Source organism: Drosophila mojavensis, unplaced genomic scaffold (genome assembly GCF_018153725.1).
Source record: "Drosophila mojavensis isolate 15081-1352.22 unplaced genomic scaffold, ASM1815372v1 contig_136, whole genome shotgun sequence".
Classification (NCBI taxonomy): domain Eukaryota; kingdom Metazoa; phylum Arthropoda; class Insecta; order Diptera; family Drosophilidae; genus Drosophila; species Drosophila mojavensis.
The window spans coordinates 29,226,940-29,251,416 of record NW_025318667.1 but is presented as its reverse complement, the minus strand read 5'-3'; the positions used below and the strand labels follow the sequence as shown (position 1 = coordinate 29,251,416).

The following is a 24,477-nucleotide window of genomic DNA, read 5'->3' as shown; positions in this document are numbered from 1 at the left end:
AATACATATAATTAAAAGTAAGGCTCAACTTTCAGAAGAAGTTGATAAAATCTTTGCACACATAATACTAAGAAAATTTAGTAAAGAGGCACTTCAATTATACGAAAGCCAAATAAAAAAGACAAAAGAAATACAATTACTGACTGACGTAATGGACTACTTAGATCAGCGACATTGTTCATTATCCACTTCAAATAAGGAGGAAAAGAAAATTCACTCTGGTTACAATTGTCCTATATGCAAAGTAGTAGGTCATAGTACCACGCAATGCACGAAATTTAAGGCAATGGTCCCAAGAGAAAGATTGGATGCTGCAAGAAAGATACAGTTATGTTTGAGGTGTTTAAGACACACGAATACTAATAGGTGTACAAGTAGCATGAATTGTTACTTTTGTAAGAAGCCTCATCATACAATGTTACATATAAATACAGAAAAAGTTAATACAGTAGTAACAAATGAAGAGGCCTTATTAGCCACAGCGATAATTAAAGTTAAAGCAATAAAGGGGAATTATATTAACTTAAGAGCCTTAATAGATAGTGGATCTCAAAAAACAATTATATCTGAGGAGGCCGCACAGTTGCTAAATTTACCCAGAATCAGAAATGAGACAGAAATAAGTGGTGTCTCATCAGAAAATACTTGTAGGTCGAAACACAAAGTTAAGCTAATAATAAAACCTAGAGAACCAAATAAAGAACAGTTTAGGGTTGAGGCCATCATATTATCAAAGTTAATGAAAGCTCTCCCAGTTAGTAAAGCAAATATAGACATGGCTCAATGGCACAATTTCACTTTAGCTGATCCACAATTTTATAAACCAGGTTGTTCATGAACATGCATGAACATGGAAATATGATAAGTAGGGGAACGTACGCGCTATGCACTCGACAGCTAGCATAAAATAAATAACATATGTCTCAAGTGTGAACTGTCAAACTGGGCATACATTATGACCCTGACCCTTAGCGATTAGAATACGTAAGAGGCGAGCGCTGAGCATTACAAACTCAGCGATAGCATAAGAATAGCTAATAAGCCAACGCGGAGCCTTACAACCTCAGCGATAGGATAAGAATAGATAATAGAACCACGCGGAGCCTTACAAACTCTGCGATAAGATAAGAACATGCAATAGACCAATGCTGAGCCTTACACACTCAGCAATAGACGCACTAGATTTAAGGGTTGAAATTATGCATGAGTCTGGGTATATAAACCCAGGCTCAGAAGAATAAAGATCAATACAAAACTAAACACCATCATAGTGAAGTGTATTCGTTCATGGTCCTTCGATCCGTACCACAAGACTACTAAATATCGAAAGTTGTAACAAGTGTATATTAAAGTGAAAACTTATTTTGTTAAATAAGAAAAGTGATTTCTTCTTTGGCTTACCAATCCACGCTGTGAGTCGAGGCACAGCAAGATCAACAAGGCGATCAAAACAAAAATACCTCCAACGGGTTAAGCCAAAAAAGCAAATCAACAAAATATACAAAAACTACAACAACCGCAACAAGATGCTGTCAGACAAGGCCATTGAAGTGCTGAAGAAGCAATCAAACTTGTATGACACCATTTTAAAGGCCATAGCTGAAAAGGATGCGTTAGCAGTCGTGAACAAGTTGGCAGAAGAATTCACTGCCAATCACTCGACGCTAATAAAACTCGGTATCCCAAGCAATCATCCGTATTTTACCCAGAATATAAACGATGGATTGATGGAAAAAATCAGGATCTACAAAGAGAACCTGATGAAGGTCGAAACTACCGACCCCGATATCGACGCCGATAGACCATCCACCAGCATGAATTGGCAAATGCACTCGACTCATCAAGAAACAGTGTTTTCACCCAGGAAGGCGAGCGCAACGGATGTGATGGTAGAACTTGTGGGTAAAAGAGCTCTAGTGTTAAAGCGGCACATTGAAGAGGTGCATGCCAATCTAGAGTTCAGCAACCAGGAGGAAACTCTAGATAGCAAAGAAACACTAGAGTTCCTCTGGAATAAAGTCCAGTCTACGCTTACCGATTTGGAGGTAAAATATGATATACCTTCCCATGAAATCGACGGCATAGACGCATTGGAGCTTAAAGTCCATACATTGTCGAAGAAACTTAACAGGAAGTTAAGTGTCTTTCACAGTATGAAAGAAGACGTTCCAGAGATGCCAAAATCGGATCTTCCTCAATTTAATGGAAGTCCCAAAGAGTGGCCAACGTTCTTCAACTTGTTCTCCGACATGGTTCACAAAAGGAAGGATATCAGCGACACAAGGAAGCTGAACTACCTGAAATCATGCCTCAAAGGAGATGCCCAAATGGTAGTGAGCCATTTGTTAAGTGGATCAGCTGCTAGCTACAATTCGGCGTGGGAACTTATATGTAAGCGCTATGAAAATAAGCGCAAGATATTCGCAAACGCCGTTAACCAGCTAGTGGACATGGAACTGCTGGAAAACGATGATGAAAGCAGGATCCGCCGATTCTTGGATACAGCAAATGAGAATATTCACATCGTTAAAGAAGTAGCCCAAATTGGTAACGATGCTGATGTGCTAATCGCTCAAATTTTGCTAAGAAGGTTCTCAACTGAAGTCCTACAACTTTACGAGCAACATGTAAAGAGGGCTAGAGAAATTCAATCCTTACAAAATGTACTGGAGTTTGTTGATCAACTATACAATTCAATAGACGCAGTACAAAAAAGGGCCGCCCAGACGATTACTGAAGCAAAGAAAACGAGCTACAAAAGATGCCGTTTTTGCAAACTGGATAGCCACGACATAACAAGATGCTCAAGATTTAAAGCAGAGCCAGTTAAAAAACGCAAGGAGTTTGTAACCAAAAATGCTCTATGCTTTAAATGCCTAGGAGCTCATTGTATAAAAGATTGCAAAAGGGATTTGGCATGCAAGTATTGCACCAAACCACACAACAATTTGCTTCACGAGGAAGCGAACAAAAACGAGACCTTCAGCAGCAACTGTCTCAAAGAAAGCAACGGACAAGATACGTTGCTGGCAACTGCGCTCATACGGATCAAAAATAAGTCCGGAAAATACGAGCAGCTAAGGGCCCTCATCGATGGAGGCTCTCAAAGAACGTTGATATCGGAAGAAGCCGCACAACAGCTAAAACTGCGCCGAATCAAGAGGGACGTGGAAGTACAAGGAATTTCGCAAAATACTGAAATTCTGAAAAACAGCGTCTGCTTGACAATCAAGCCTAGAATGTCAAGCAAATTCGTAACTTCAACGCAGGCACTTGTTATGCCAAAACTACAGAGAGCTCTACCGAGCAAGAAAATTGACATGGATGTCAATAAAGACTGGATGGGCTGCGAGCTAGCGGACCCACACTTCAACGAGCCCAGCAGAATCGATGTTGTCATCGGTGTTGATTTGCTTCCCTTAATAATGTTGGGAAACGTTAAAAAAGTCAACGAAACACTGGGACAGAAAACTGAACTTGGATGGATTGTTTCTGGCAACATAGCTAGATCATCAAACAACAAGGTGATCAGCGCAACAACGACCATACGCCTGGATGACCTCGAACGCTTCTGGGAGCTTGAAAGTAACTCAAGCGATTCGGAAGAAAACAATGATTGCGAGAAAGGAAACTCGCGCAAGCAAGCTATGGCCAGACTAATGCAAATGGAGAAAAAATTCAAAAAGCACCCACAATTATTCACAGAATATAAGGACTTCATGGAGCAATACCTGAAGCTAGGTCATATGGAACCTGTAGACACAATTGGCAAAGGCAAATACTATATGCCACATCAAGCTGTAATCAGACCAAACAGCCTTACTACTAAGTTAAGAGTAGTGTTCGACGCTTCAGCAAAAACCACTAATGGATTAAGTCTAAATGATGTGATGCTAGTCGGGCCCAAAATACAAAAGGATATCTTCGATATTTTAATCAAATGGCGACAATGGAAGTATGTGATGACAGCCGACATCGAGAAAATGTACCGCCAGATTAAGGTCGCCAAAGCTGATCAGGAATATCAATACATCCTCTGGAGAGATGACCCAAAAATGCCAATAAAAGAGTACAAGTTAACTACAGTGACATACGGGACATCGGCTGCACCTTTCTTAGCTGTTCGCTGTCTTCAGGAATTAGCAAACCAACACTGCCAAGGAAACAATCAGCTAATGAGAACAATAAAAGAAGACTTCTACATGGACGACCTCATTACTGGTGGCGACTCGATAGAGGACTGCATCAACACTCAAACAGCACTCTTGAGTATCATGGAAAAGGCAGGCATGCATCTAAGAAAATGGGTGTCAAATGATGACAGAATCATTGCTGGATTTTGTGACGCATCAGAAAAAGCATATGCAGCGGTGGTGTATACAAAGGTCGGAGACAAAATCACTTTGCTAGCTGCGAAAAGCAAAGTGAACCCAATCAAAAACAAGAAGACAATTCCCAAACTAGAGCTATGTGCAGCTCATATACTATGCAAACTATTAACAAAAATTCAAGCAATAGTAGGAAATAATATCAAAACGATAGCATGGAGTGATTCACAAATTACGCTAGCTTGGATAAACAACAAGCGTAGCAAAGACAGATTCGTCAAAACCAGAGTAGACGAAATAAACAAGGAACTGCCTCACGTCGAATGGAAATACGTGAAATCGGCAGACAACCCAGCAGATGTTGCCTCAAGAGGAATCGCCCCGGAACACTTAGCAGCATGCGACATATGGTGGAAAGGGCCTGAGTGGCTGACAAAACAACCACATCAGTGGCCACAATTTGAAGAGCCAGAAACTGTTATAGTAGCAACTATAACAACAAAGGAAAACTACCTGAGTCCACTATTAACAAGGTTCTCGTCAATAAATAAGTTAACAAGTGTGATGGCCTACATATTACGCTTTATTGCTAAATCAAGGGGAAAGAAGCATCAGCCGACGCACCTAACCGTCGAAGAACTAAAGCAAGCCAAAACACTCGTTGTAAAATTGCAACAACAACTTGATTTTGGACATGAAATAAACTTACTCAAAGCAGGAAAACCTTTGGAAGCTAAGAGTAAATTACAAGCGCTCAACCCGTTTCTGGATGCTAATGGAGTCTTACGTGTGGGAGGCCGTCTCCAAAGTGCGTTGGTACCATATAATGTGAAACACCCAATTATAGTTGGAAAATCACATCTTTCTTGGCTAATCATAAACAACGCACATAAGGAAACCTTACATGGCGGACTGAAGCTAATGAGAAACCTTATTCAAAGAGAATTCTGGATTGTCGGCTTACGGAACACGCTTAAGAAATACTTACGCGAATGCGTTACCTGCATCAGGTACAAACAGGAAATGGCCAGTCAGTTAATGGGAAACTTACCAGTTTATCGAGTAACAGGCGATTACCCGTTCCAAAACACTGGTATTGATTACGCTGGACCTTTCCAAATTAGATGTTCCAAAGGAAGAGGCCAAAAGTCATACAAAGGGTACATATGCCTATTTGTATGCATGGCTACAAAGGCTCTACATCTGGAAGCGGTCAGTGACTTATCATCAGATAAGTTCTTAGAAGCTCTACATCGATTTTTTGCAAGACGAGGCAAAAGCGAGAACTTGTATTCGGACAACGGCACTAATTTCGTAGGTGCCGCTAGAATATTGGACAAGGAACTGGTCGCAGCTATAAAAGGAAATAGCAGTATCGCACCAGTGCTGGAACGAGAAGGCATCAAATGGCACTTCATCCCGCCGGCAAGCCCCCACATGGGAGGAATATGGGAAGCCGGAATAAAATCAGTAAAACACCACCTTAAGCGAGTCATCGGCGATAACAGCTTCACGTTTGAGGAGTTTTCGACACTGCTATGCCAAATTGAAGCAGTACTAAACTCACGACCCCTGGTTGCCTTAAATAATGACACAGAGGGAGACGACATATTGACACCCGGTCATTTTATTGTTGGACGACCACTGATTGGAGCTCCAGAACACTTTGACGAGCATAGAAAAATTGGATCTCTAGATAGATGGAGACACATGCAACGAATCAGAGCAGAATTCTGGAGGAAATGGAAAGAGGAATACCTGGCGTCGTTGCAACAGCGAACCAAATGGCGACAAGCAAATGCAAACCTCACAGAAGGCCAACTTGTTCTATTAAAACAAGAAAACACGCATCCCGCTAGATGGCCCATGGGAAAAATTACAAAAACTACTAAAGGACAAGATGATAAAGTTCGAGTAGTCACAATAAAAACAAACATGGGTGAAGTCAAAAGATCAGTAAACAAGATCTGTTTATTACCCACTAATGAAAAGGATAAACAAGACGACTCTACAAAAGACCGAAGAAAAACACGGTCAGCAAAGTTACCTGCCGGAAAAGCGACAATCTTAAGTCTGCTAATGGTATTGCAAGTAGCAAGTGCTGCAATCATACCTGCTACAAACAAAACCACCAAAATCAAAGTTCAAGATATGGATCCACAAACGGCAATGCTAATGGATAAACTTGGAAAAGTGGAAGTCGTCTCTTCAAGCTGGCAGATGCTGTTCTACTACGACATGCAAGCTTATTTCGAAGTGCTAAAACAAGCAGATGAGCTCATGAGCAAAACAAACATCATTTGCGAAAAATTGGGCGATTTCAACGAATACTGCACAACAGTGAGCAGTACAATAATGTTAAAAATTAAAAACATTAGAGAAAAAATAAAATTATCACCCAAACGGCCAACAGATCGAAACGGTTCATAATGTTTTTCGATATTGGCACTGCAAACAGACTGGAAGAAAACATGCAGACAATAATCAAAAACGAAAAGCGGCTAAGTGATTATGTCAGCAACCAAACATCCATCATAAATGCAACATCAAACCTTGTACAAACCACTACAGAGGAGGTAAATAAAAACTTCGAAAAGGTTACAATGGAGATAAATAAAATGGCAAGCACTATGAAGGATAACTTTTTCGTCTACAAAGAGTCCATAAAGTTCTTTATGTTGATCAACCAAGTGAGAAGCTGGATTGAGGAAACCGAGGATCTCCAGTCAGCAGTAATTTCCCTGGTGACAGATATTAACCAAGGAAAAGTGCACCCGTCCCTAGTCGAACCAAATAAGATGTTAGCTGAACTCAACAAGATCCAACAGAAACTGCAGAGGAACCAACTTCTTCCTGGCGAAAACTCTCCGAAAAGACTTCAGTTAGTATACAAACTAATGAAAGCGCAAGCAATATTTAAGGACAACATGCTAATCATAGACGCAAGGCTACCAATATACATAAACCAGCATGCTACTCTCTTCGAAGCAATACCAATACCACTCGTATTGAAAGGAAGAAAAGTTATCCCGAAAACTAAAACTAAATTCCTTATCTTCAATACTGAGATAAACGCATACCACTCAATGACTGAAATGGAAGTAAGTCATTGCCAGCATGAAGACGAGATCACATACCTGTGCGAAGGAAGTTGGGCGTGGGAAGAGGCAGACGACGAAAGTTGTGAAATATCTCCAATAAAACCAAGCACCAAGCAGCCATGCAAGATGATGGAATACGAGGGAGACACGTTCGTCAAGAAACTCAATGGAAAAAACCGATGGCTCTTTAAAGTATTTAAGGAGAAGTCTGCCCACATTATATGCGGAAACTACGAGGAGATAGTCCAGCTACCAAACCAAGGCATAATCGAGCTATATGCTGGATGCTCAGCCAGAATAGGTAAAATTAACATTATTACTCCGCAGGATCTAGTATCTACAAATACTGCAAGGTACTCGCCACTCTTCCTCAAAATAATCGACCAGAACGTCACATGGGATTCAACACCACTTCAACACATTGTCGTAAATAACTCAGTAGAGCTACAACGAGTTCAACAAAGCATAGAAGACCTGCACCGGCAAAAGGTACATATTGAAGATCTTGTCTTCCACACAATGAATGGACATATTTCGTTGGGACTAGTAATAATTATAATATCGCTATTTATCGTGTATCTAATCAAGAAGAGAAACCAGAGACAGCAATTGTTAGCTATAACCTTCTCTGGCCCCCCGCAGAATGTTCATGAACATGCATGAACATGGAAATATGATAAGTAGGGGAACGTACGCGCTATGCACTCGACAGCTAGCATAAAATAAATAACATATGTCTCAAGTGTGAACTGTCAAACTGGGCATACATTATGACCCTGACCCTTAGCGATTAGAATACGTAAGAGGCGAGCGCTGAGCATTACAAACTCAGCGATAGCATAAGAATAGCTAATAAGCCAACGCGGAGCCTTACAACCTCAGCGATAGGATAAGAATAGATAATAGAACCACGCGGAGCCTTACAAACTCTGCGATAAGATAAGAACATGCAATAGACCAATGCTGAGCCTTACACACTCAGCAATAGACGCACTAGATTTAAGGGTTGAAATTATGCATGAGTCTGGGTATATAAACCCAGGCTCAGAAGAATAAAGATCAATACAAAACTAAACACCATCATAGTGAAGTGTATTCGTTCACAGGTCGTGTAGACATAATAATAGGTGCAGACTTATATCCACACGTACTAAAAGATGGGATAGTAAAGATAGATGGATTACTTGGGCAAAAGACTGAATTTGGTTGGATTGTATCAGGTTGTACAAAATCAAAAGGTAAAACAACGATAGTAGCGACAAGTATTGCAATAGAAGACCTAGATCGGTTCTGGGAATTAGAAAACGAAGAAGAAGAAGATGTCAAAGAGATAGAATTTTGTGAGAAAAATTTTCAGAATACAACAAAAATTGATTCAAGGGGTAGATATGTTGTAACAATTCCGTTCAAAGAAGAAAATGAATTAGGAGAATCAAAGCCACAAGCTATAGCTCGATTTCTTAGCTTAGAGAAAAAGCTGCAAAAAAATGAAAAATTAAGAACAGACTACACAAATTTCATGAACGAATACTTGCAGTTAGGACATATGATATCTACAAATAAAGAAGGAAAATATTATTTACCACATCAGGCAGTGTTAAGAGATAGTAGTCTGACAACGAAGCTAAGGGTAGTTTTTGACGCATCTGCAAAAACAACAAATAAGAAAAGTCTAAATGACATTATGTGGACGGGACCAAGAGTTCAAAAAGATATATTTGACATTATATTAAAATGGCGACGCTGGGAATATGTAGTATCAGCAGATATAGAAAAAATGTATAGGCAAATAAAAATAGCAAAACATGACCAAGAATTTCAATATATTGTCTGGAGAGATTCTCCAAGTAAAAAACTAAAGAACTTTAAGCTTACCACAGTCACTTATGGTACTGCATCAGCTCCTTACTTAGCCACTAGAGTTCTTTTAGACATAGCCAATAATTGCAATAACGCAACAATTAAAGAAATAATTAAAACAGATTTTTATATGGACGATCTTATGACAGGCGCTGAGTCCATACAAAACTGTAAAGAAATTGTTGAATGTGTTTCCAGTGAACTAGCAAAAGTAGGATTTAATCTGAGAAAGTGGATTTCAAATAAATCAGAAATAATTGAAGAAATAGACAGAAATGAAGAAAATAAGGTGTTAAGCATTGAAGAGAATGAGTCAATAAAAACATTAGGTCTACAGTGGGAACCCCTCAAAGATGAATTCAAATTTAGTTTCACTGACAACAATATTAAAACAATAAATAAAAGAACAGTCTTATCAACACTTGCTAAAATATATGATCCCTTAGGGTGGTTAGCTCCAGTGACCATAATAGGGAAACTGTTTATGCAAAAGCTATGGCTAACTGATAAAAAATGGGATGAAGAACTATCCAAAGAAGAAATCAAAGAATGGAAAGAGTATCAAGATAATTTGAAACATCTACAAAACCTAAGAATACCTAGGTGGGTCAAAATACAAAAAGATATTGAAGTACAGTTTCATGGGTTTGCTGATGCTTCTGAAAAAGCCTATGCAGCAGTAGTATATGCCAAAGTAGGTAATTCGGTAATGATATTAGCTAGTAAATGTAAAGTTAATCCCAAGAAAAATCGTAAAACTATTCCCAAATTGGAACTATGCGCTGCCCATCTTTTGACAAAACTCATTTCTAAAATAACAGAATCGATTAAAATTAATGTTGAAATCTTTGCGTGGAGTGATTCCACTATCACATTAGCTTGGATCCAAAACGGATTGAATAAAAATAAATTCATTAGAAAAAGAACGGATGAGATTAGGAAAATGTCAGAAATTAAATGGAATCATGTAAAATCAGAAGACAATCCAGCAGATATAGCATCCAGAGGAATCAATACTTATAAATTAGTAGAATGCGAAATTTGGTGGAATGGGCCAAAGTGGTTAGCCAAATCAAAGAACCATTGGCCAAAAGAAGAAGAAAATGTAGATGAAGAAAAAATAAGTGTGAACACTATGATAGAAAACTCAGAAAAGAATATAATAGGTGAATTAATCAAACGATATTCTTGTATGCAAAAATTACAAAAAGTAGTAGCATTTATTATTAAATTTATTAAAATCATAACCAAAAAAACGATACAAAAGCCACAAAAATATATAACAGTAGAAGAATTAAATAACGCTAGAATATTAATTATTAAACAACAACAAGCATGTCAGTTTAGAACAGAAATAGGAAAGCTGTTGGGGAAAAAATATTTACAAAATAAGAGTAAAATAATTAGTTTGAATCCATTTTTAGATGAAAAGGGAATACTTCGAGTAGGAGGAAGATTAGAGAAAGCTAGTATTGGATTTGACGTAAAGCATCCAATTATTCTTGACAAATGCCATTTAGTTAACTTAATAATTAAAGATGCGCACACTATCACTCTGCACGGAGGTATTAATGTAATGAGAAACTATATTCAAAGAAAATATTGGATAATTGGACTCAGAAACTGTCTAAAGAAATACTTACGTAATTGTATTACATGCACTAGATATAATCATACACCCACACAACAAATAATGGCAAATCTCCCTATGAATAGAATTACAATGTCATACCCATTCTTGAATACGGGAATAGACTATGCAGGGCCTTATTATATGAAATGTTCTAAGTATCGTGGGCAAAAAATGTATAAAGGGTACATAGCATTATTTGTGTGCATGGCAACAAAAGCTATACACTTAGAAGCAGTTAGTGACTTAACGTCAGATGCATTTTTAGCTGCAATGAGAAGATTTATTGCAAGGAGAGGAAAATGCTTAAACATATATTCTGATAACGGTACAAATTTTGTAGGAGCAGCTAAAAAACTAGAAAAAGAATTTAAGAAAACAATTCAAGAAAATACAAAAATTTCTTCAACGTTAGAAAAAGAACAAATAAAGTGGCATTTTATCCCGGCGGCAAGCCCTCACTTTGGAGGAATCTGGGAAGCGGGAGTAAAATCAGTAAAATATCATTTAAAAAGAGTAATAGGAGATAGCAATTTAACCTTTGAAGAAATGACGACACTATTATGTCAAATTGAAGCAGTCTTAAACTCCAGACCTCTATACACTACAGGGGATGATATCGATAATATCGAAGTACTAACTCCAGGACATTTTTTAATAGGTAGACCCACAGTAAGTGAAGTGGATTCAACAGGAGAAGAAAAAATAGGAAACCTAGATAGATGGAAACTGATCCAAAAAATGAGGAGAGATTTTTGGAATAAGTGGAAAAATGACTATTTATATACCCTTCAGCAAAGAAATAAATGGAAAAAGAGATGCCAAATTTAGAAGAAGGGCAAATAGTATTAATAAAGGATGAAAATTGTCACCCTGCTAGATGGCCACTAGGGATAATAAAAGAAGTTCACAAAGGCCAAGACAATAAAGTTAGAGTCGTAAAAGTTAAATCTCAAGAAGGGTTAGTTACACGACCAATCAATAAAGTATGTCAGCTAGGTGAATTAAAAAATGAAGACTCAGACCTAAGAAGCACAAGACAATCTAGCAGAGGGAAAGGAGGATCAAGACTAAAAGTACTAATGGCAATGCTAGTCTTAGCTCTCTTCTGTCAGGTATCAAGTGCAGAAGTAACGAAAAGCGATAAGATAACAATTTCAAAATTAGGTAACAACTCAGCAATCTATTTAGATCCAATGGGTGAAGTAGAAATAGTAACCTCATCATGGGATCTAATTATTTACTATAACCTAGATTCATATTTTGACATGTTAAAGAAAGGGAGTGAATTAGAAGGGAAAATGAGAGCAGTGTGTACGAAACTACAGAGTTTCGAGGACCAATGTAATATAATACTAAATAATACAAAAAGACGAATAGCAGAATTAGAAGATAATAACAAACTATTTATACTACAAAATAAACCAAGAACCAAACGTGCACCTTTCGAATTCATGGGCTCATTATATCACTTGCTATTTGGGATAATGGATGCAGACGATCGAGAACAAATGGAAGAAAACATGGTCAGTTTATTAGACAACCAACATAACATAAAAAAATTGAGTGAGAAACAGACATCAATAATAGATTCCACAGCAAATATACTCAAAAGAACCACTGAGGAAATCAATATTCATTTCAATGACATGAATATACGTATAGACAATATGACAGAATTGCTAAAAGAATCGTATTATGTGTATAAGGAAGCAATTAATTTCTTTATGATAACAAATCAATTAAATGCCTTAATTGAAGAATGTGACAAGATTCAAACAGGGGTAATAAATATGCTAATTGATATAAATCATAGCAGATTAAGCCCGGTTATATTGAAGCCTTACCAATTTGGGGAAGAAATAGCCAAGATAAAAGAAAGTTTGTCCGAGAATTTAGTCTTACCAGGGAAAAGGACAGGTACAGAACTAAAAGAAATATATCAATTACTTACAACGAAAGGAACCTTTATAGACAACAAAATAATAGTTAACGCCAAGATTCCGCTATTCAGCAGATACCCATCTCATTTATATAAGGTTATCCCAATACCAGTCTACAATGACGACCAAATGATAATGGTACACCAAAGAACAGAATATTTAGTGTATAACTTCGAAATTGATTCTTACCACTTAATGGCCGAAGCCACATTAAATAAATGCAAAAAATGGCAACCAAACAAGCTCATATGTGAAGGTAACTGGCCCTGGGATAATGCCAACGATAACAGCTGCGAAATATCACCATTCAAGCCAAACCGACCGGCGAACTGTATCTATCAAACATTAGTTCATTCAAAAACATACTGGGTTGAATTGGAAGGTAAAAGTAGGTGGTTATTTAAAGTACCGATTAATGAAAAGCTAAGCGTACGATGCAAGGGAGCACAGCAAGAACTAATAGAATTACCAGAACAGGGTGTGTTGAAAATGAAATCAGATTGCACAGCTCGATCAGGAGATAAGACCATAATAGCTCATAATAATGATATTCACACTGAAAGATACGAGAAAATCGCACCCTCATACGTAGGAAAGATTGTTGACGTTCCAAAAATAGTTTGGAACCCATTAGCACTATCAAGAATAAATCATACGAAAGAAATTGAGCATTTACAAATAGCAATACAGCAAATGAAGGAGAGCCATATAGAATTAAAAGGGCTCCATTTTCATCACATATCAGGTCATGCTTCTATGTTAATAAGTATTTTGATTGCATTAATATTAATCATATATACAATAAGAAAATGTAATGTAAAGAGGCGATTAAAAGCTATAACATTTCCTGGTCCCATATAATTTGAAATATAAAAAATATACAGAAAAATACTCGATAACCTGCGCGTTATCCGACAAAAAAAATTTATTCGATAACCTGCGCGTTATCAAACTAATATTAAAATGAAAACAAAAAAGCAAATATATTTTTGGCCCCTCTGGCAGAATGTTTGAAAACATGCGAATACTGGATGACCTGCGAGTCATCGAACAAAAAATAAAAATTTTTACAACCACAACATTTTTGGGCCCCTGGCAGAATGTTCAAACATGAACATACATAATAATAAAAATAGAGACAGTACTCGAATAACCTGCGCGTTATCCGACACAAAGTAATAAAAATGTCATCCCTTAGTTGCAGCGACCAATGCAGCGTCTAATATATGTAAATGTAACGTGAGCCTGGGCCCAAAGATTCAAAAAAAGGGACACTTAAGTAAACATCTGGGCACTTGTTTGTGTGAGAAAATGCACCCTTCCAGTGACTGGAAGTAGTTTTAAGAGTCTCTGTTAGGTATATAAGAACTAGGATTTTAAGCAATAAAGAGTTCAGTTAAGATCTTGAATTCGGCAAATGTGGAGTGTTTTTCATTTTAACGCTCTAACAGGTGGAGAGAGAGTCTGTGCAGATGACAAATTTAGTTTTTGTGTCTTTTTGAGTTAGTTCCATCGCACAGTGGATCGCTTCTGCTTCTGCTGTAAAAATTGAAGTGTGCCAAGGTGTGACTGCTGATTTTAATATTTTATTTTCTTCAGCACTGACGGCAGTTATGTGGTGCAGCTTGGAAGCGTCCGTGTAGAGAAAAGTCCATGCCTTGTGTTCGTTTCTGATTACAGCGACTAAGTTTAGAAGGCAATGGAGTATTAGTGAGAGGACTATCAACAGTTAATAAAACCTCTAAAGCGGGGTGATGTATGTCCTCTGGTATGCAGAAAGGAGTTGATCTCACGACATTAATAAGCGAATCATAATTAACAATCACAGGATCTGAAACATAGACAGGTTAAACAATTCATCAAAAAGATAGTGATCAATCGTCGGAATAAAGTAATTTGCATTACAAGTTGATGTCCAAGAAGTGTTAGGAATATTAAAATCACCCAACACAAGAAACAAGTCTCTATCATTTACATGCTCATAAATTTCTCTGATACAAGTTATATGTTGAACATAAACTTGTACATCAGACGAGGGAGGGATGTAAGAGCATGTGATAAATAATGAGCAAGATGGGTGAGTTAATTTAACTCCTATAATCTCTGCATCCTGAAGGGACGAAAAGGTAAACAATTAACACCCCATCCCCTCTACGTATAGCTCGGTCAAGTCTATAAATAGTAAAATTACTTTAAAGGATCTCACTAATATGAATGTTATTACACAATCATGCTTCAGTGAAAGCGATAATATCATATTGTACACTAAAACTATGTATTTAAGCCTCCTACATTTTGGTAAACCAAGGACATGAGAAGATTGGAAAGCATTCCGTTTTTTGGTGTAATGCTCGATGATGATTGCGCCGAAGGCAGATTCAAGGAAACAGGAGTCGATTTGTTCCGATTCTTAGGTTTGAATTCATGCACAACTACATGAGGTGGCCAGAATTTAGGATCACATATGATTGTATCGGATCTAAAGGTTCTTGATCTACAGATAAATTCGAGGCACACTGTTCATGGAATACTGATAGGTTAGATCTGCTATCTTTTATTATGTTAGCTAACATGAAATATTCATCTGGAATACAATTTCCAGATTTAAATGCAGATGTTAAAAGCTTCATTGAAAGCATTTTTCGATGTTCAAAAATCGGTAGGTTCGTATTGGTGGCGCCCCGACTTCTAATTAAACAAAATAAATTTTCTAAAGGGTCTTGGTTCAATTTTGATGTGACAACAAATAAGAGATCATTGCTGTCATTCCAAACATTTTTCGCTAAAGCAATTACAGATGAGACTGTAATAATCATATCATCAATACAATATACTTTTTGTGGATACTTCAGGTCATAAAAATAATCTCTCATTTCCAGAAAATATTCATGGACATTATGGTTTTTCCTAAGGGCGTATCTATAAGGACTACTATCTAATATTACATGGCTCCTATTAGCGGCTAAATCGTGCCACAATTCATTTCTTAAATTGTTGTCGAAGCTCAAGAAATTCTCTAAATTTTCTTCCTCGTCACATTCGTTAGATATATATTCATTCTGCTGTTCCACTTCCCCACTGTCTATTAAATTAATCTGATCATTGAAAAAAACTTTGGGTCACCCAAATGCAAGGTTGGGACTGCGTTGGCTCTTAATTTAGGGTTACCAATAAATTTCCGTCGAAGTGCCTGTTACATATTTAAGCCTTCTTACGGTTGAAATTACTGGGCAAATTGCAGGCTTTAATCCATTATTTGAAATTTTTCACTTGATGGAAACGTAAATAACTGGAAATTGACGGAACTTTTCCTATAACTCGCACCACACGTTTGTATTACACATTTCAAATTACTTTTCAGTAAGTCGTTTTTGCCCGTCTTTCTCACACTAACACTGGATTGCATTGCAGCACTTGTACTAGCCATAGTTAAAAAAAAAAAAAACAAGTAAGAAGACTCTAGTCGAGACTACTCGACTAGGAGATACACTGAACCCTCTAATCTGATATTCTAATCACTCTGCACTTCATTTCGGCACATACAAACGAACGTATTAGAACGCGATCTGCTAACTGCGCAGTAAGCAGCGACTGCGCTTGGGCTGCGCTGCAGTGTGGGCAACAATATAAGAATTTATTTGTTGAATAATTTAATTTCTAGATGTACAATCTTAATGAAACTTTCAGGGCGTAATTATATGGTGAAAATGTATGTACATTCCAAAGGACAAGTCTCTAGTACTTGAAATACGCTTTTTACAAAGGTGATGGTGAGGGGGTGAATATAAGGGAGGGGGTAAATTTGAAAATCGAAATTCTATAAAGTACATATGAGTCTACATTAAAAATTTGGCTCTAGCCTTCAAGATATAGGAGATATAATTTTATTAGTGGTTTTCGATAATGTTTTTTTTTTTTTTTTATCAATTTTTAAAGCAAAACTCGATATCCGCGTGGTATACACGGACCTAGGAAAAAATTCAAGTCTCTAACTCTTATATCTTCTGAGATCGACGCGTTCAAGCATACGGACAGACGGACGGACAGACGGACAGAGCTGTGCTGTGTTTTTGTTTGTTGCCACTTTGGCCTTATTCGCTGGTGTTTTTGTCTTGTTTAATGGTGTTTTTGTTGCATTTCTGCATATTATCTTTTGTTTTTGTCTTTGTTTTTGTAGTTGCATGTCATTGTCATTTGTGTTGTCGTTGTTGTTGCCTGTTGTGGCTACTTTGCTACGCGCAACGCTGCTATATGTGAGTTTTCTGTTGACCGTCTGTTGCGTGTTTCTGCTTTGTGACTGAAGTTGCTGCTTTTGTTGTTGCTGTTGCTGTTGCGGCTGCCTCTGCTTGCGCATAACCTGTGTCGCTTGGGCGGCAAGCAGTTTCACACGCGCCGCTTTAAAGGCTGGACAGCCTTTAAAGCAGCTAACGTGTGAACCACTACAATTTGCGCATGTTGCCGCCTCGTCTCTTTTGGGCAATCGGTAGAAGCATGCTCGCCGGCACACTTCATACACCTAAATGGCCGCCTACAGTAGTTTTTCGAATTGCCAAACGCCTGACATCGATGGTACTGGGCCGGATCGATGGGCTTGGCCATACGCTCCACACTGACTGCTTGCATAGCGATCTGCTTGAGATTGAGCACCGCCTCATGGCTGCCATCAGGCTGTGGCTGGAGCTCAATCTCAAACAGATTGAGTGGCTTTGATGTGAATCGGTGCCTCATGACGCGCACGAAACGCGTCAACCACCACGTGCCAAAGATGCTGAGATTACTACTCACAAAATAGTTGCTCACCCGAGCAATACGTTAAGTGTCGCGAGCGTGATCGGACGCACACCGCTGAGCGCGAGGCCGGCGGACGATAAGTAGTCTAGCTTGTAAATTAAAAATTACTCTAAGCTAAGACTACGGTGAAAAATAAAAACATTTTAAAACAAAAATTAAATAAATTGTTTTTATTTAAAAGTGGACTAACAACGGCGGCGACTACAATGTAAAACATATAATAAAAGTGATTAAAACTTGCAAATAAAATTTTTTCACTTGTGAAAATTCGGCCACCTTGTGAACAGCCATAAACATATTAAACAAAAATTTAATTATCTTGAAAACCCTTATTCAAAATGAACTAAAACAAAAACTAAATTAAAAGCAACTACAGCAGCAACTATTGTGATAAATAAAAAACAAAATTCAAATAAAATTAAATAAAATGTTGACAAGTTAAAAAGTGGCCATTTCTATATGTACGTACATACATACATACGCACATATATAAAACTTGAAGTAACTACTGTGATTTTATTTAAAATAAAACAAAATAAAATCTAACGCAACTACAACAACATTTGTGATAATCTTGACAAATTTAAAATAAAATCCAAATAAAATTAACAATTAATTTCGACAAACTAAAAGTGGCCATTACATATGTGCGTACACACACATATCCACAAATCTAACCAAATCTAACGAGTTTTATACTGTGTATATATATGTATATATTTTTTTTCCTTTTGTATTCACTATTTTATTATTATTATTATTTTTTTTAATTTTTTTTTTTTTATTTTATCGTATTACTCTCATTAATATCATTAATATTATCGTTTTTCCCAAGTTTATCCTTTATTTATTAGCTTTTATTTTCTCTCCCCCTTGTTTTTTTTTTTTATATTTAATTTATTTTGTTCGCCCTACTGTTGTCGTCGTCGTCGTCCCACTGTGCTCTCCAGTTTTATGGCCTCTGGACCGCTAATCTGCTCTGTTTCACAGAGCTGTGGGGTATACCCGCCGATTAGTTCGCACTTTTATTTCTTTATAAATTAATTGTTATATATATACATACTTATATACATATATATACCCATATATATATGCGCATATCTACATATATGCATATATACACACAAATATTGTAACGAACCTTCGGTTTATCCCGAGTCTAAGCTGGGCTAGTTTCAGCTGACTGTGGATTCGTTGCCAACAAATTTATTTGTTGAAGCCCCTGCGATAATTAATTAGTCTTGTGGTTTAGGTTTTATAGCGCAATGGTATATTTTCTTAAATAAATATGAAATGTACACGTCACTTATGTAAATGTATGCTGGCTCGCTGGTTTGCTTTAGCGAAGCACACCTACTGAGCGCTTGTTCAACGCACTCCGGCTGGGAGAGTGTTGTGCTAAACACGCTAGCTCACCGTAAGGATTTGAGAAACGCCAGGATCTGGATCTGTAAACTCTGGCGGTTCGCCAGCTATGCAGATCTCTCCTACTATCTCGCTCACTCACAGTACAACACTAGCTTCGTTCACTCACAAGCTCTTCTCTTACGCACGGCTACGCGAACTCACCCAGGTGTGCAGGCCTCGCTTACGTTGCTGATATGCACCGATGTCCTGATCGGCGCCTGCTGATGATCTGCAAGGATTCCCACTGGATGTCCTTGTGGTTCCTACGATGTCCTTGCTGTTCCCACGATGTCCTGGGAGTCCTGTTTGCTACTCGCGTTGACTTGATTTCGACACTTTCTTCACTTTCACTTTGTATAAATTTCGACGGCAACACTCTCTCGTATCGTTTTTCGACCCACCCGTATGGAGCCGCTGGTGGCCTTTTATACCCCAGCCACAGGCCCTGCCTCGTGTGGTAACGGGGCCTGTTCGGCTCTGGAGCGGGGCCTCTCTGCCGTTATTGTCCATAAAAACGGTAAAGTGGCGTGATTTTGGGTGACGCCACTTTCCCGCCAAATCCGTGGCAGCCTCCCATTGGCCGAAGTACCGTTGGCGCCCTACGAGTGAAAGTGTCCACTACTATCACTCGGCCCAAACGGCACCTCGGCTAACGGTCCCCGATGATCGTCGTGCGTGCGACGCGAACCCATTGCTGAATCTGTAGGAGCGAAAGAGACCGCCTGTAAAAGGACTTTGACCCCCCTTTCCAGTGCGAGGGTCGCTCCTACAGTATTCGCGTCGCTGTGTGGAGCAACATGTATATGCACGTATATGCATATAAACGCACAGCAAATACATACGTTTATATACATTAATACGTGCATACCTATATTGCTCCTCACACTCCCCTCTTCCTTCGGGAAAACACGAGACCATCGTGTTTGAATTTGGCGCCCGCCTCCGCTGCGCTGCTCCGTTTTGCGTCGCTCCATCCCTCGATGCTCCATTTTGCGCTGATCGCTGCTGTTAACGCTCTGTTAATGTTAACAGCTGTATTTTCCCCTTACCGCTGGCAATGCTGCACTCTGCCGGTAAGTGAATGGGGCTAATATTTTTATAAGTCTCGACAAAACCTTAATAAAAATATCGATGTTGAACCAATCTCTCAATGGGCAACCCAAAGCTGTAACTATGTGTTTTATGTATATATAGATATATATATATATATATATATTTTTTTTTTTTAATTCTGAGATATAGTATACACTTCTCTTTTTTTTTTAAACATATTTGAATGTCCGATACGTGTCCGCCGCACCCTGTATTTCATGCCCCTTTCCCAGACGATGCGGGCGGTGCGCCCGCTGCCCTGGGCCTCTATCCGGGCAGCGTGTTGCTCCACTTCCACTGACCACTCCTCACGCCGCAACTCCACCCATTGTGCTGCTCCCGCGTCGGGCCAAGATACCTGCCGCTGTAGCGTAGGCCTCTGGGGTGGTGGCGGCGCCGGCTCCGACACCTGGCGTTGTAACGCTGGCCGGGCGGGCAGTCGGATCGGCCGCCACTCCTCGTCGGCGTCCATCGACGTCTCCGGTGGCGTGGACGGCGGCGCGGTCGCCTGTTGCGGCGTCGTCTGTGGTGGCGTCTCCTGCGGTATGGGCGGCGGCGGTGTCGCCTGTTGCGGCGTCGCCTGTGGTGGCGTCTCTGGAGGCGAAACTTCTTCCAATATGAACCCCGCGGGCTTCGTGGTGAGGGGTTCGCTCCAAGTTATGACAAACTCGGCGCGATGCTTCAAGCGACCCCCCACCACCTTTCCAGCGTAGCTGGCACTTACCCGCGGAGGTTCTGGTATTTCTCCCTCCTCCGAATCGGAGATCACTATTGTCTCATCCTGCTCGCCCACCTCGTCCTCGTCGCTGTCGATTATAATGATGGGCTGCTCTTCTTCTTCTTCCTCTTCGCTGCTCTGCAGCGCTCGGTGAGGCGTGGGCGGACGCGGTGGGCGCCATAACGGACGCGTTGGCGAATATCGGCCGTTGCGGACGTAGTCGCTGACCAGCGACTCGTCCCACCGCTCCTCCTCCTGCCGCTCCTCCCAGGCTGCGCCACTGGGCGAGCTCACCGGTGACCATGCCCTGTCCTCTTTTCCGCTGATCCAGCTACCTGGCAACCACGAGCCATCCGTGGCCACGCTCTCCTCCTCGCTGGTTGACGGCTCCAGCTCCAAATACGGCCGATGGCGTCGTAGCCGTCTCTTCGGCTGCCGGTGTGGGTGAAACGGCAGTCTCACCGGCGGCAGCCGCGTTTTACTCCTGCGCGCTCGTGGTCTGGACACCGGTGTGTCCACCCTGCTTGCTCCACGTGCCGCTCCAGCGTAGTCGCTGGCCAGCAACCGAGGATCGGCAGGGTGTACCCGGCCGATGCCCAGATCGAGGTTATCTTTCGCGATGCGTCCACTTTCCATAGTAACTTTTCACCAAATAGGCCGAGCCAAAGCTCGCCTGCCCATTTTATACCCTTATGCTGCCGCGTCGCCGCTGCGTGGGCGGCAGCATAACGGATCCTCGGATTGGCCCACTATAGCCTGCCCGATCTTATCCGGCAGATGACTGGAGACACAAAACTGGCCACTATATATGGGCCTCCATAGCGTGGCGCCAGTTTTGCTGCGCATCCCTCTGCGGCATTAGACAAGTGGCGTTCCTTTGCCCACACCTTGTCACCTACGGCCGGCTTCCACTGCCGCCTCCGTAGGTTGTAATGCCGCGCCTGATCCTGTCCAGCTCTCTCCAGGTTCCGACGCACGATCTCAAACACTTCGCGCATCTTGCTGGCTCTCTCGACTGAGGTCTGTGCCTCCTGGCCTGTGCCGATCGTTTGCGCGTCGAACTGTGATTTGGGCAGCCCTAGGCTCTCGCCCTTGCGTGATGAAGGCGGCCGAATATCCTGTGGATGCTAACACGCTGCTGTTGACCGCCAACGTCAACTCCGGCAATGCGTCGTCCCAGCATCTCTGGTCATCTCCAGCGAACTGCGCAATCATCGTTTTCACTGTCCTGTTGGCCCTCTCAGTGGGATTCTTTTGAGGTGTGTATGGTGCTGTCAGCTGGTGGCGCACCCCAAGCTCCTCTAGAAACACCTTGAATGCCCGACTGGTGAATTGGGTACCATTATCCGTAATGAGCACCTTTGGCGTGCCGAACCGCGCCAAGATCCGCTCTCGAAATGCCTTTTGGAGCGCCGCGCTATTCGCACTCCGCAGCGGCACCATCTCCGTCCATTTCGAGAAGCGGTCTATGAAAACCAAAAGCATAGTGTTCCCATGCTTTGATCTCGGCAGTGGGCCAACAAAATCGGCACAAACTGTTGCCCATGGCTCCTCGGGCACCTGTGTCAGCATTTGCCCAGCAGCTTGCAGCTGACTGGGCTTATATCGCTGACACACCTCGCAGCGCTGTATGTATCTTCTCACATCCCGGTACATACCTGGCCAGTAATACCGCGCTGCCACCCGAGCGATAGTTTTTTGGCTCCCAAGGTGGCCAGCGGTGGCTGCGTCGTGGTTCTCCTCCAGCACTTGTTTGCGCCGGTCCGCCGGCACGCACAACTTCCATGCAGCCACATCCTCGTGGCCGACTTGATGAGGGATGTGCCGATATAAGTTTCCAGACTCTTCCATATAGTCTGGAAACTTATGTGGCGCCTTCTTTATGTCTTGTCGAAGCCTGATGAGCCAGCGACATCCTGTCCCAGCTGGCGTCTCCTTGCTCTTGACCAATCAACACGCCTCCTCTCCCAGAGGCTGCCGTGAGAGCGCATCTGCTACCACATTCTGCTTGCCCTTCCTGTAGCGGATCTCGAAGTCATACTGCTGTAGCTCCAGTGCCCATCTGGCAATCCTTCCTGTTGGGCTCTCAATGGAATTGATCCACTTCAGCGCCATATGGTCAGTGACCACTACGAATTTGTAGCCTTCCAGGTATGGCCTGAGCTTTCGTATGCCCCAGATTATAGCCAGACACTCTTTCTCAGTAGCTGAATAGTTCTTTTCAGCACTGTTCAGTGTCCGGCTGGCATACGAGATGACGCGCTCTCCATCCTCCGAGGTCTGCGTCAGGATTGCCCCAAGCCCATAATTGCTTGCGTCCGTTTGCAAGCAAAACGGCTTCGAGAAATCTGGGCACGCCAGCACCGGTGACTCCGTCAGTTTGGCCTTCACTGTCTCGAACGCTCTCTGCCGCTCCTCAGTCCACTCCCACTTCGTGCCCTCTTTGAGCAGTGCATTTAGCGGATGCACTGTGGCTGCGAAATCTGGCACAAAGCGGCGATACCATGAAGCCACGCCCACATATTGGTGTAACTCTTTTACGTTTGTGGGCGGCTTTAGCTCGGCGATAGCGGCCACTTTCTCTGGATCCGTGCAAATGCCTTCCTCCGTGACCCTGTGACCCAGATACTTTAGCTCTTTCTTGAAGAAATCGCACTTGTCGATGTTGATCCTCAAGTTGGCTGCCCGCAGTCGCCAGATCACCTCTCGTAGGTTGTTCATATGCTCCTGTCGCGTCCGGCCGATGACGATGATGTCGTCCAGGTAGGCAAAGGCATGGGGCATCATTTCTGGGCCGATCACTTGGTCCAGAGCTCGCTGAAACGTTGCCGGCGCAGAATGGAGTCCAAATGGCATCACTTCCCAATGAAAAAGCCCCTTTCTTGGCACCGTGAATGCCGTCAGTGGTCTGCTGGCCTTCTCCATAGGTATCTGCCAATACCCATCCTTCAAATCCAGGCTGCTGATGTAGCGCGCCTCTCGCAGCTGGTCCAAAATGTGATGCACACGCGGCAAAGGGTATGCATCTTTAATGGATCTGCTGTTCAGCTGTCGAAAATCCACACATAGCCGCCACTTCCCATTCTTCTTGCGCACCATGACAATCGGCGCGCTATGTGGGCTCTTCGAGGGGCTCGATGCAGCAGCTCATCCACCTGCAGGTTGATCTCCGCCTGCATTTTTGGATTTTTAGGGAAGTAACGCTGCTTTATGGGCCTGTCGTCCTGCATCCTGATCCGGTGCTCCGTGATCCTGGTGGTGTCATTCACATGTTGGAACTTCTCCAGCTCATGCCTCAGAAAAGCGTCCACCTCTGGGTCTCTGTGCATAGGCGTTGGCTGCTCCATGTTCGCCTCCACTGGCGTCTCTGGGTTCGCCTCCACGCTGGCCACAGCCACGGATAGCTTCTCCTCCGGCTGTCCGCTCGACTGTGAAATTCTTGGCTTGATCCTCAGTGTCAAGCCACCGCACTCCAGTGTGGTGCCCATGCTGGCCAAGAAATCCCAGCCCAGCACTAGATCGTCGATCACTCCCGGCAGAATCAGCAACGGGATTTGGATCTGCTGATTCCCCAGGCTGATTGTCGTCTCCAGTTGCGAGTCCACCT

The 24,477-nt window shown here is 41.5% G+C and overlaps 1 protein-coding gene across 1 annotated transcript; it reads left to right on the top strand.

The window, feature by feature from the left end:
- Window positions 1–1,526: 1,526 nt before the first annotated feature.
- Window positions 1,527–6,162, top strand: LOC122757838. Its single transcript, XM_044011404.1, has 3 exons — window positions 1,527–4,269; window positions 5,647–5,882; window positions 6,025–6,162. Exons 1-3 carry the CDS (start codon window positions 1,527–1,529, stop codon window positions 6,160–6,162), a joined length of 3,117 nt encoding a protein of 1,038 aa, XP_043867339.1.
- Window positions 6,163–24,477: the final 18,315 nt, after the last annotated feature.

What these genes read in the sequence shown, in the direction of transcription:
- LOC122757838 (XM_044011404.1), top strand. Translation starts at nt 1,527, where the DNA reads ATGCTGTCAGACAAGGCCATTGAAGTGCTGAAGAAGCAATCAAACTTG. An exon ending in CACTCAAACAGCACTCTTGA is followed by an intron (nt 4,270 to 5,646) that starts GTATCATGGAAA and finishes CTAATTTCGTAG; the next exon opens with GTGCCGCTAGAATATTGGAC. An exon ending in TGCTATGCCAAATTGAAGCA is followed by an intron (nt 5,883 to 6,024) that starts GTACTAAACTCA and finishes TTGGATCTCTAG; the next exon opens with ATAGATGGAGACACATGCAA.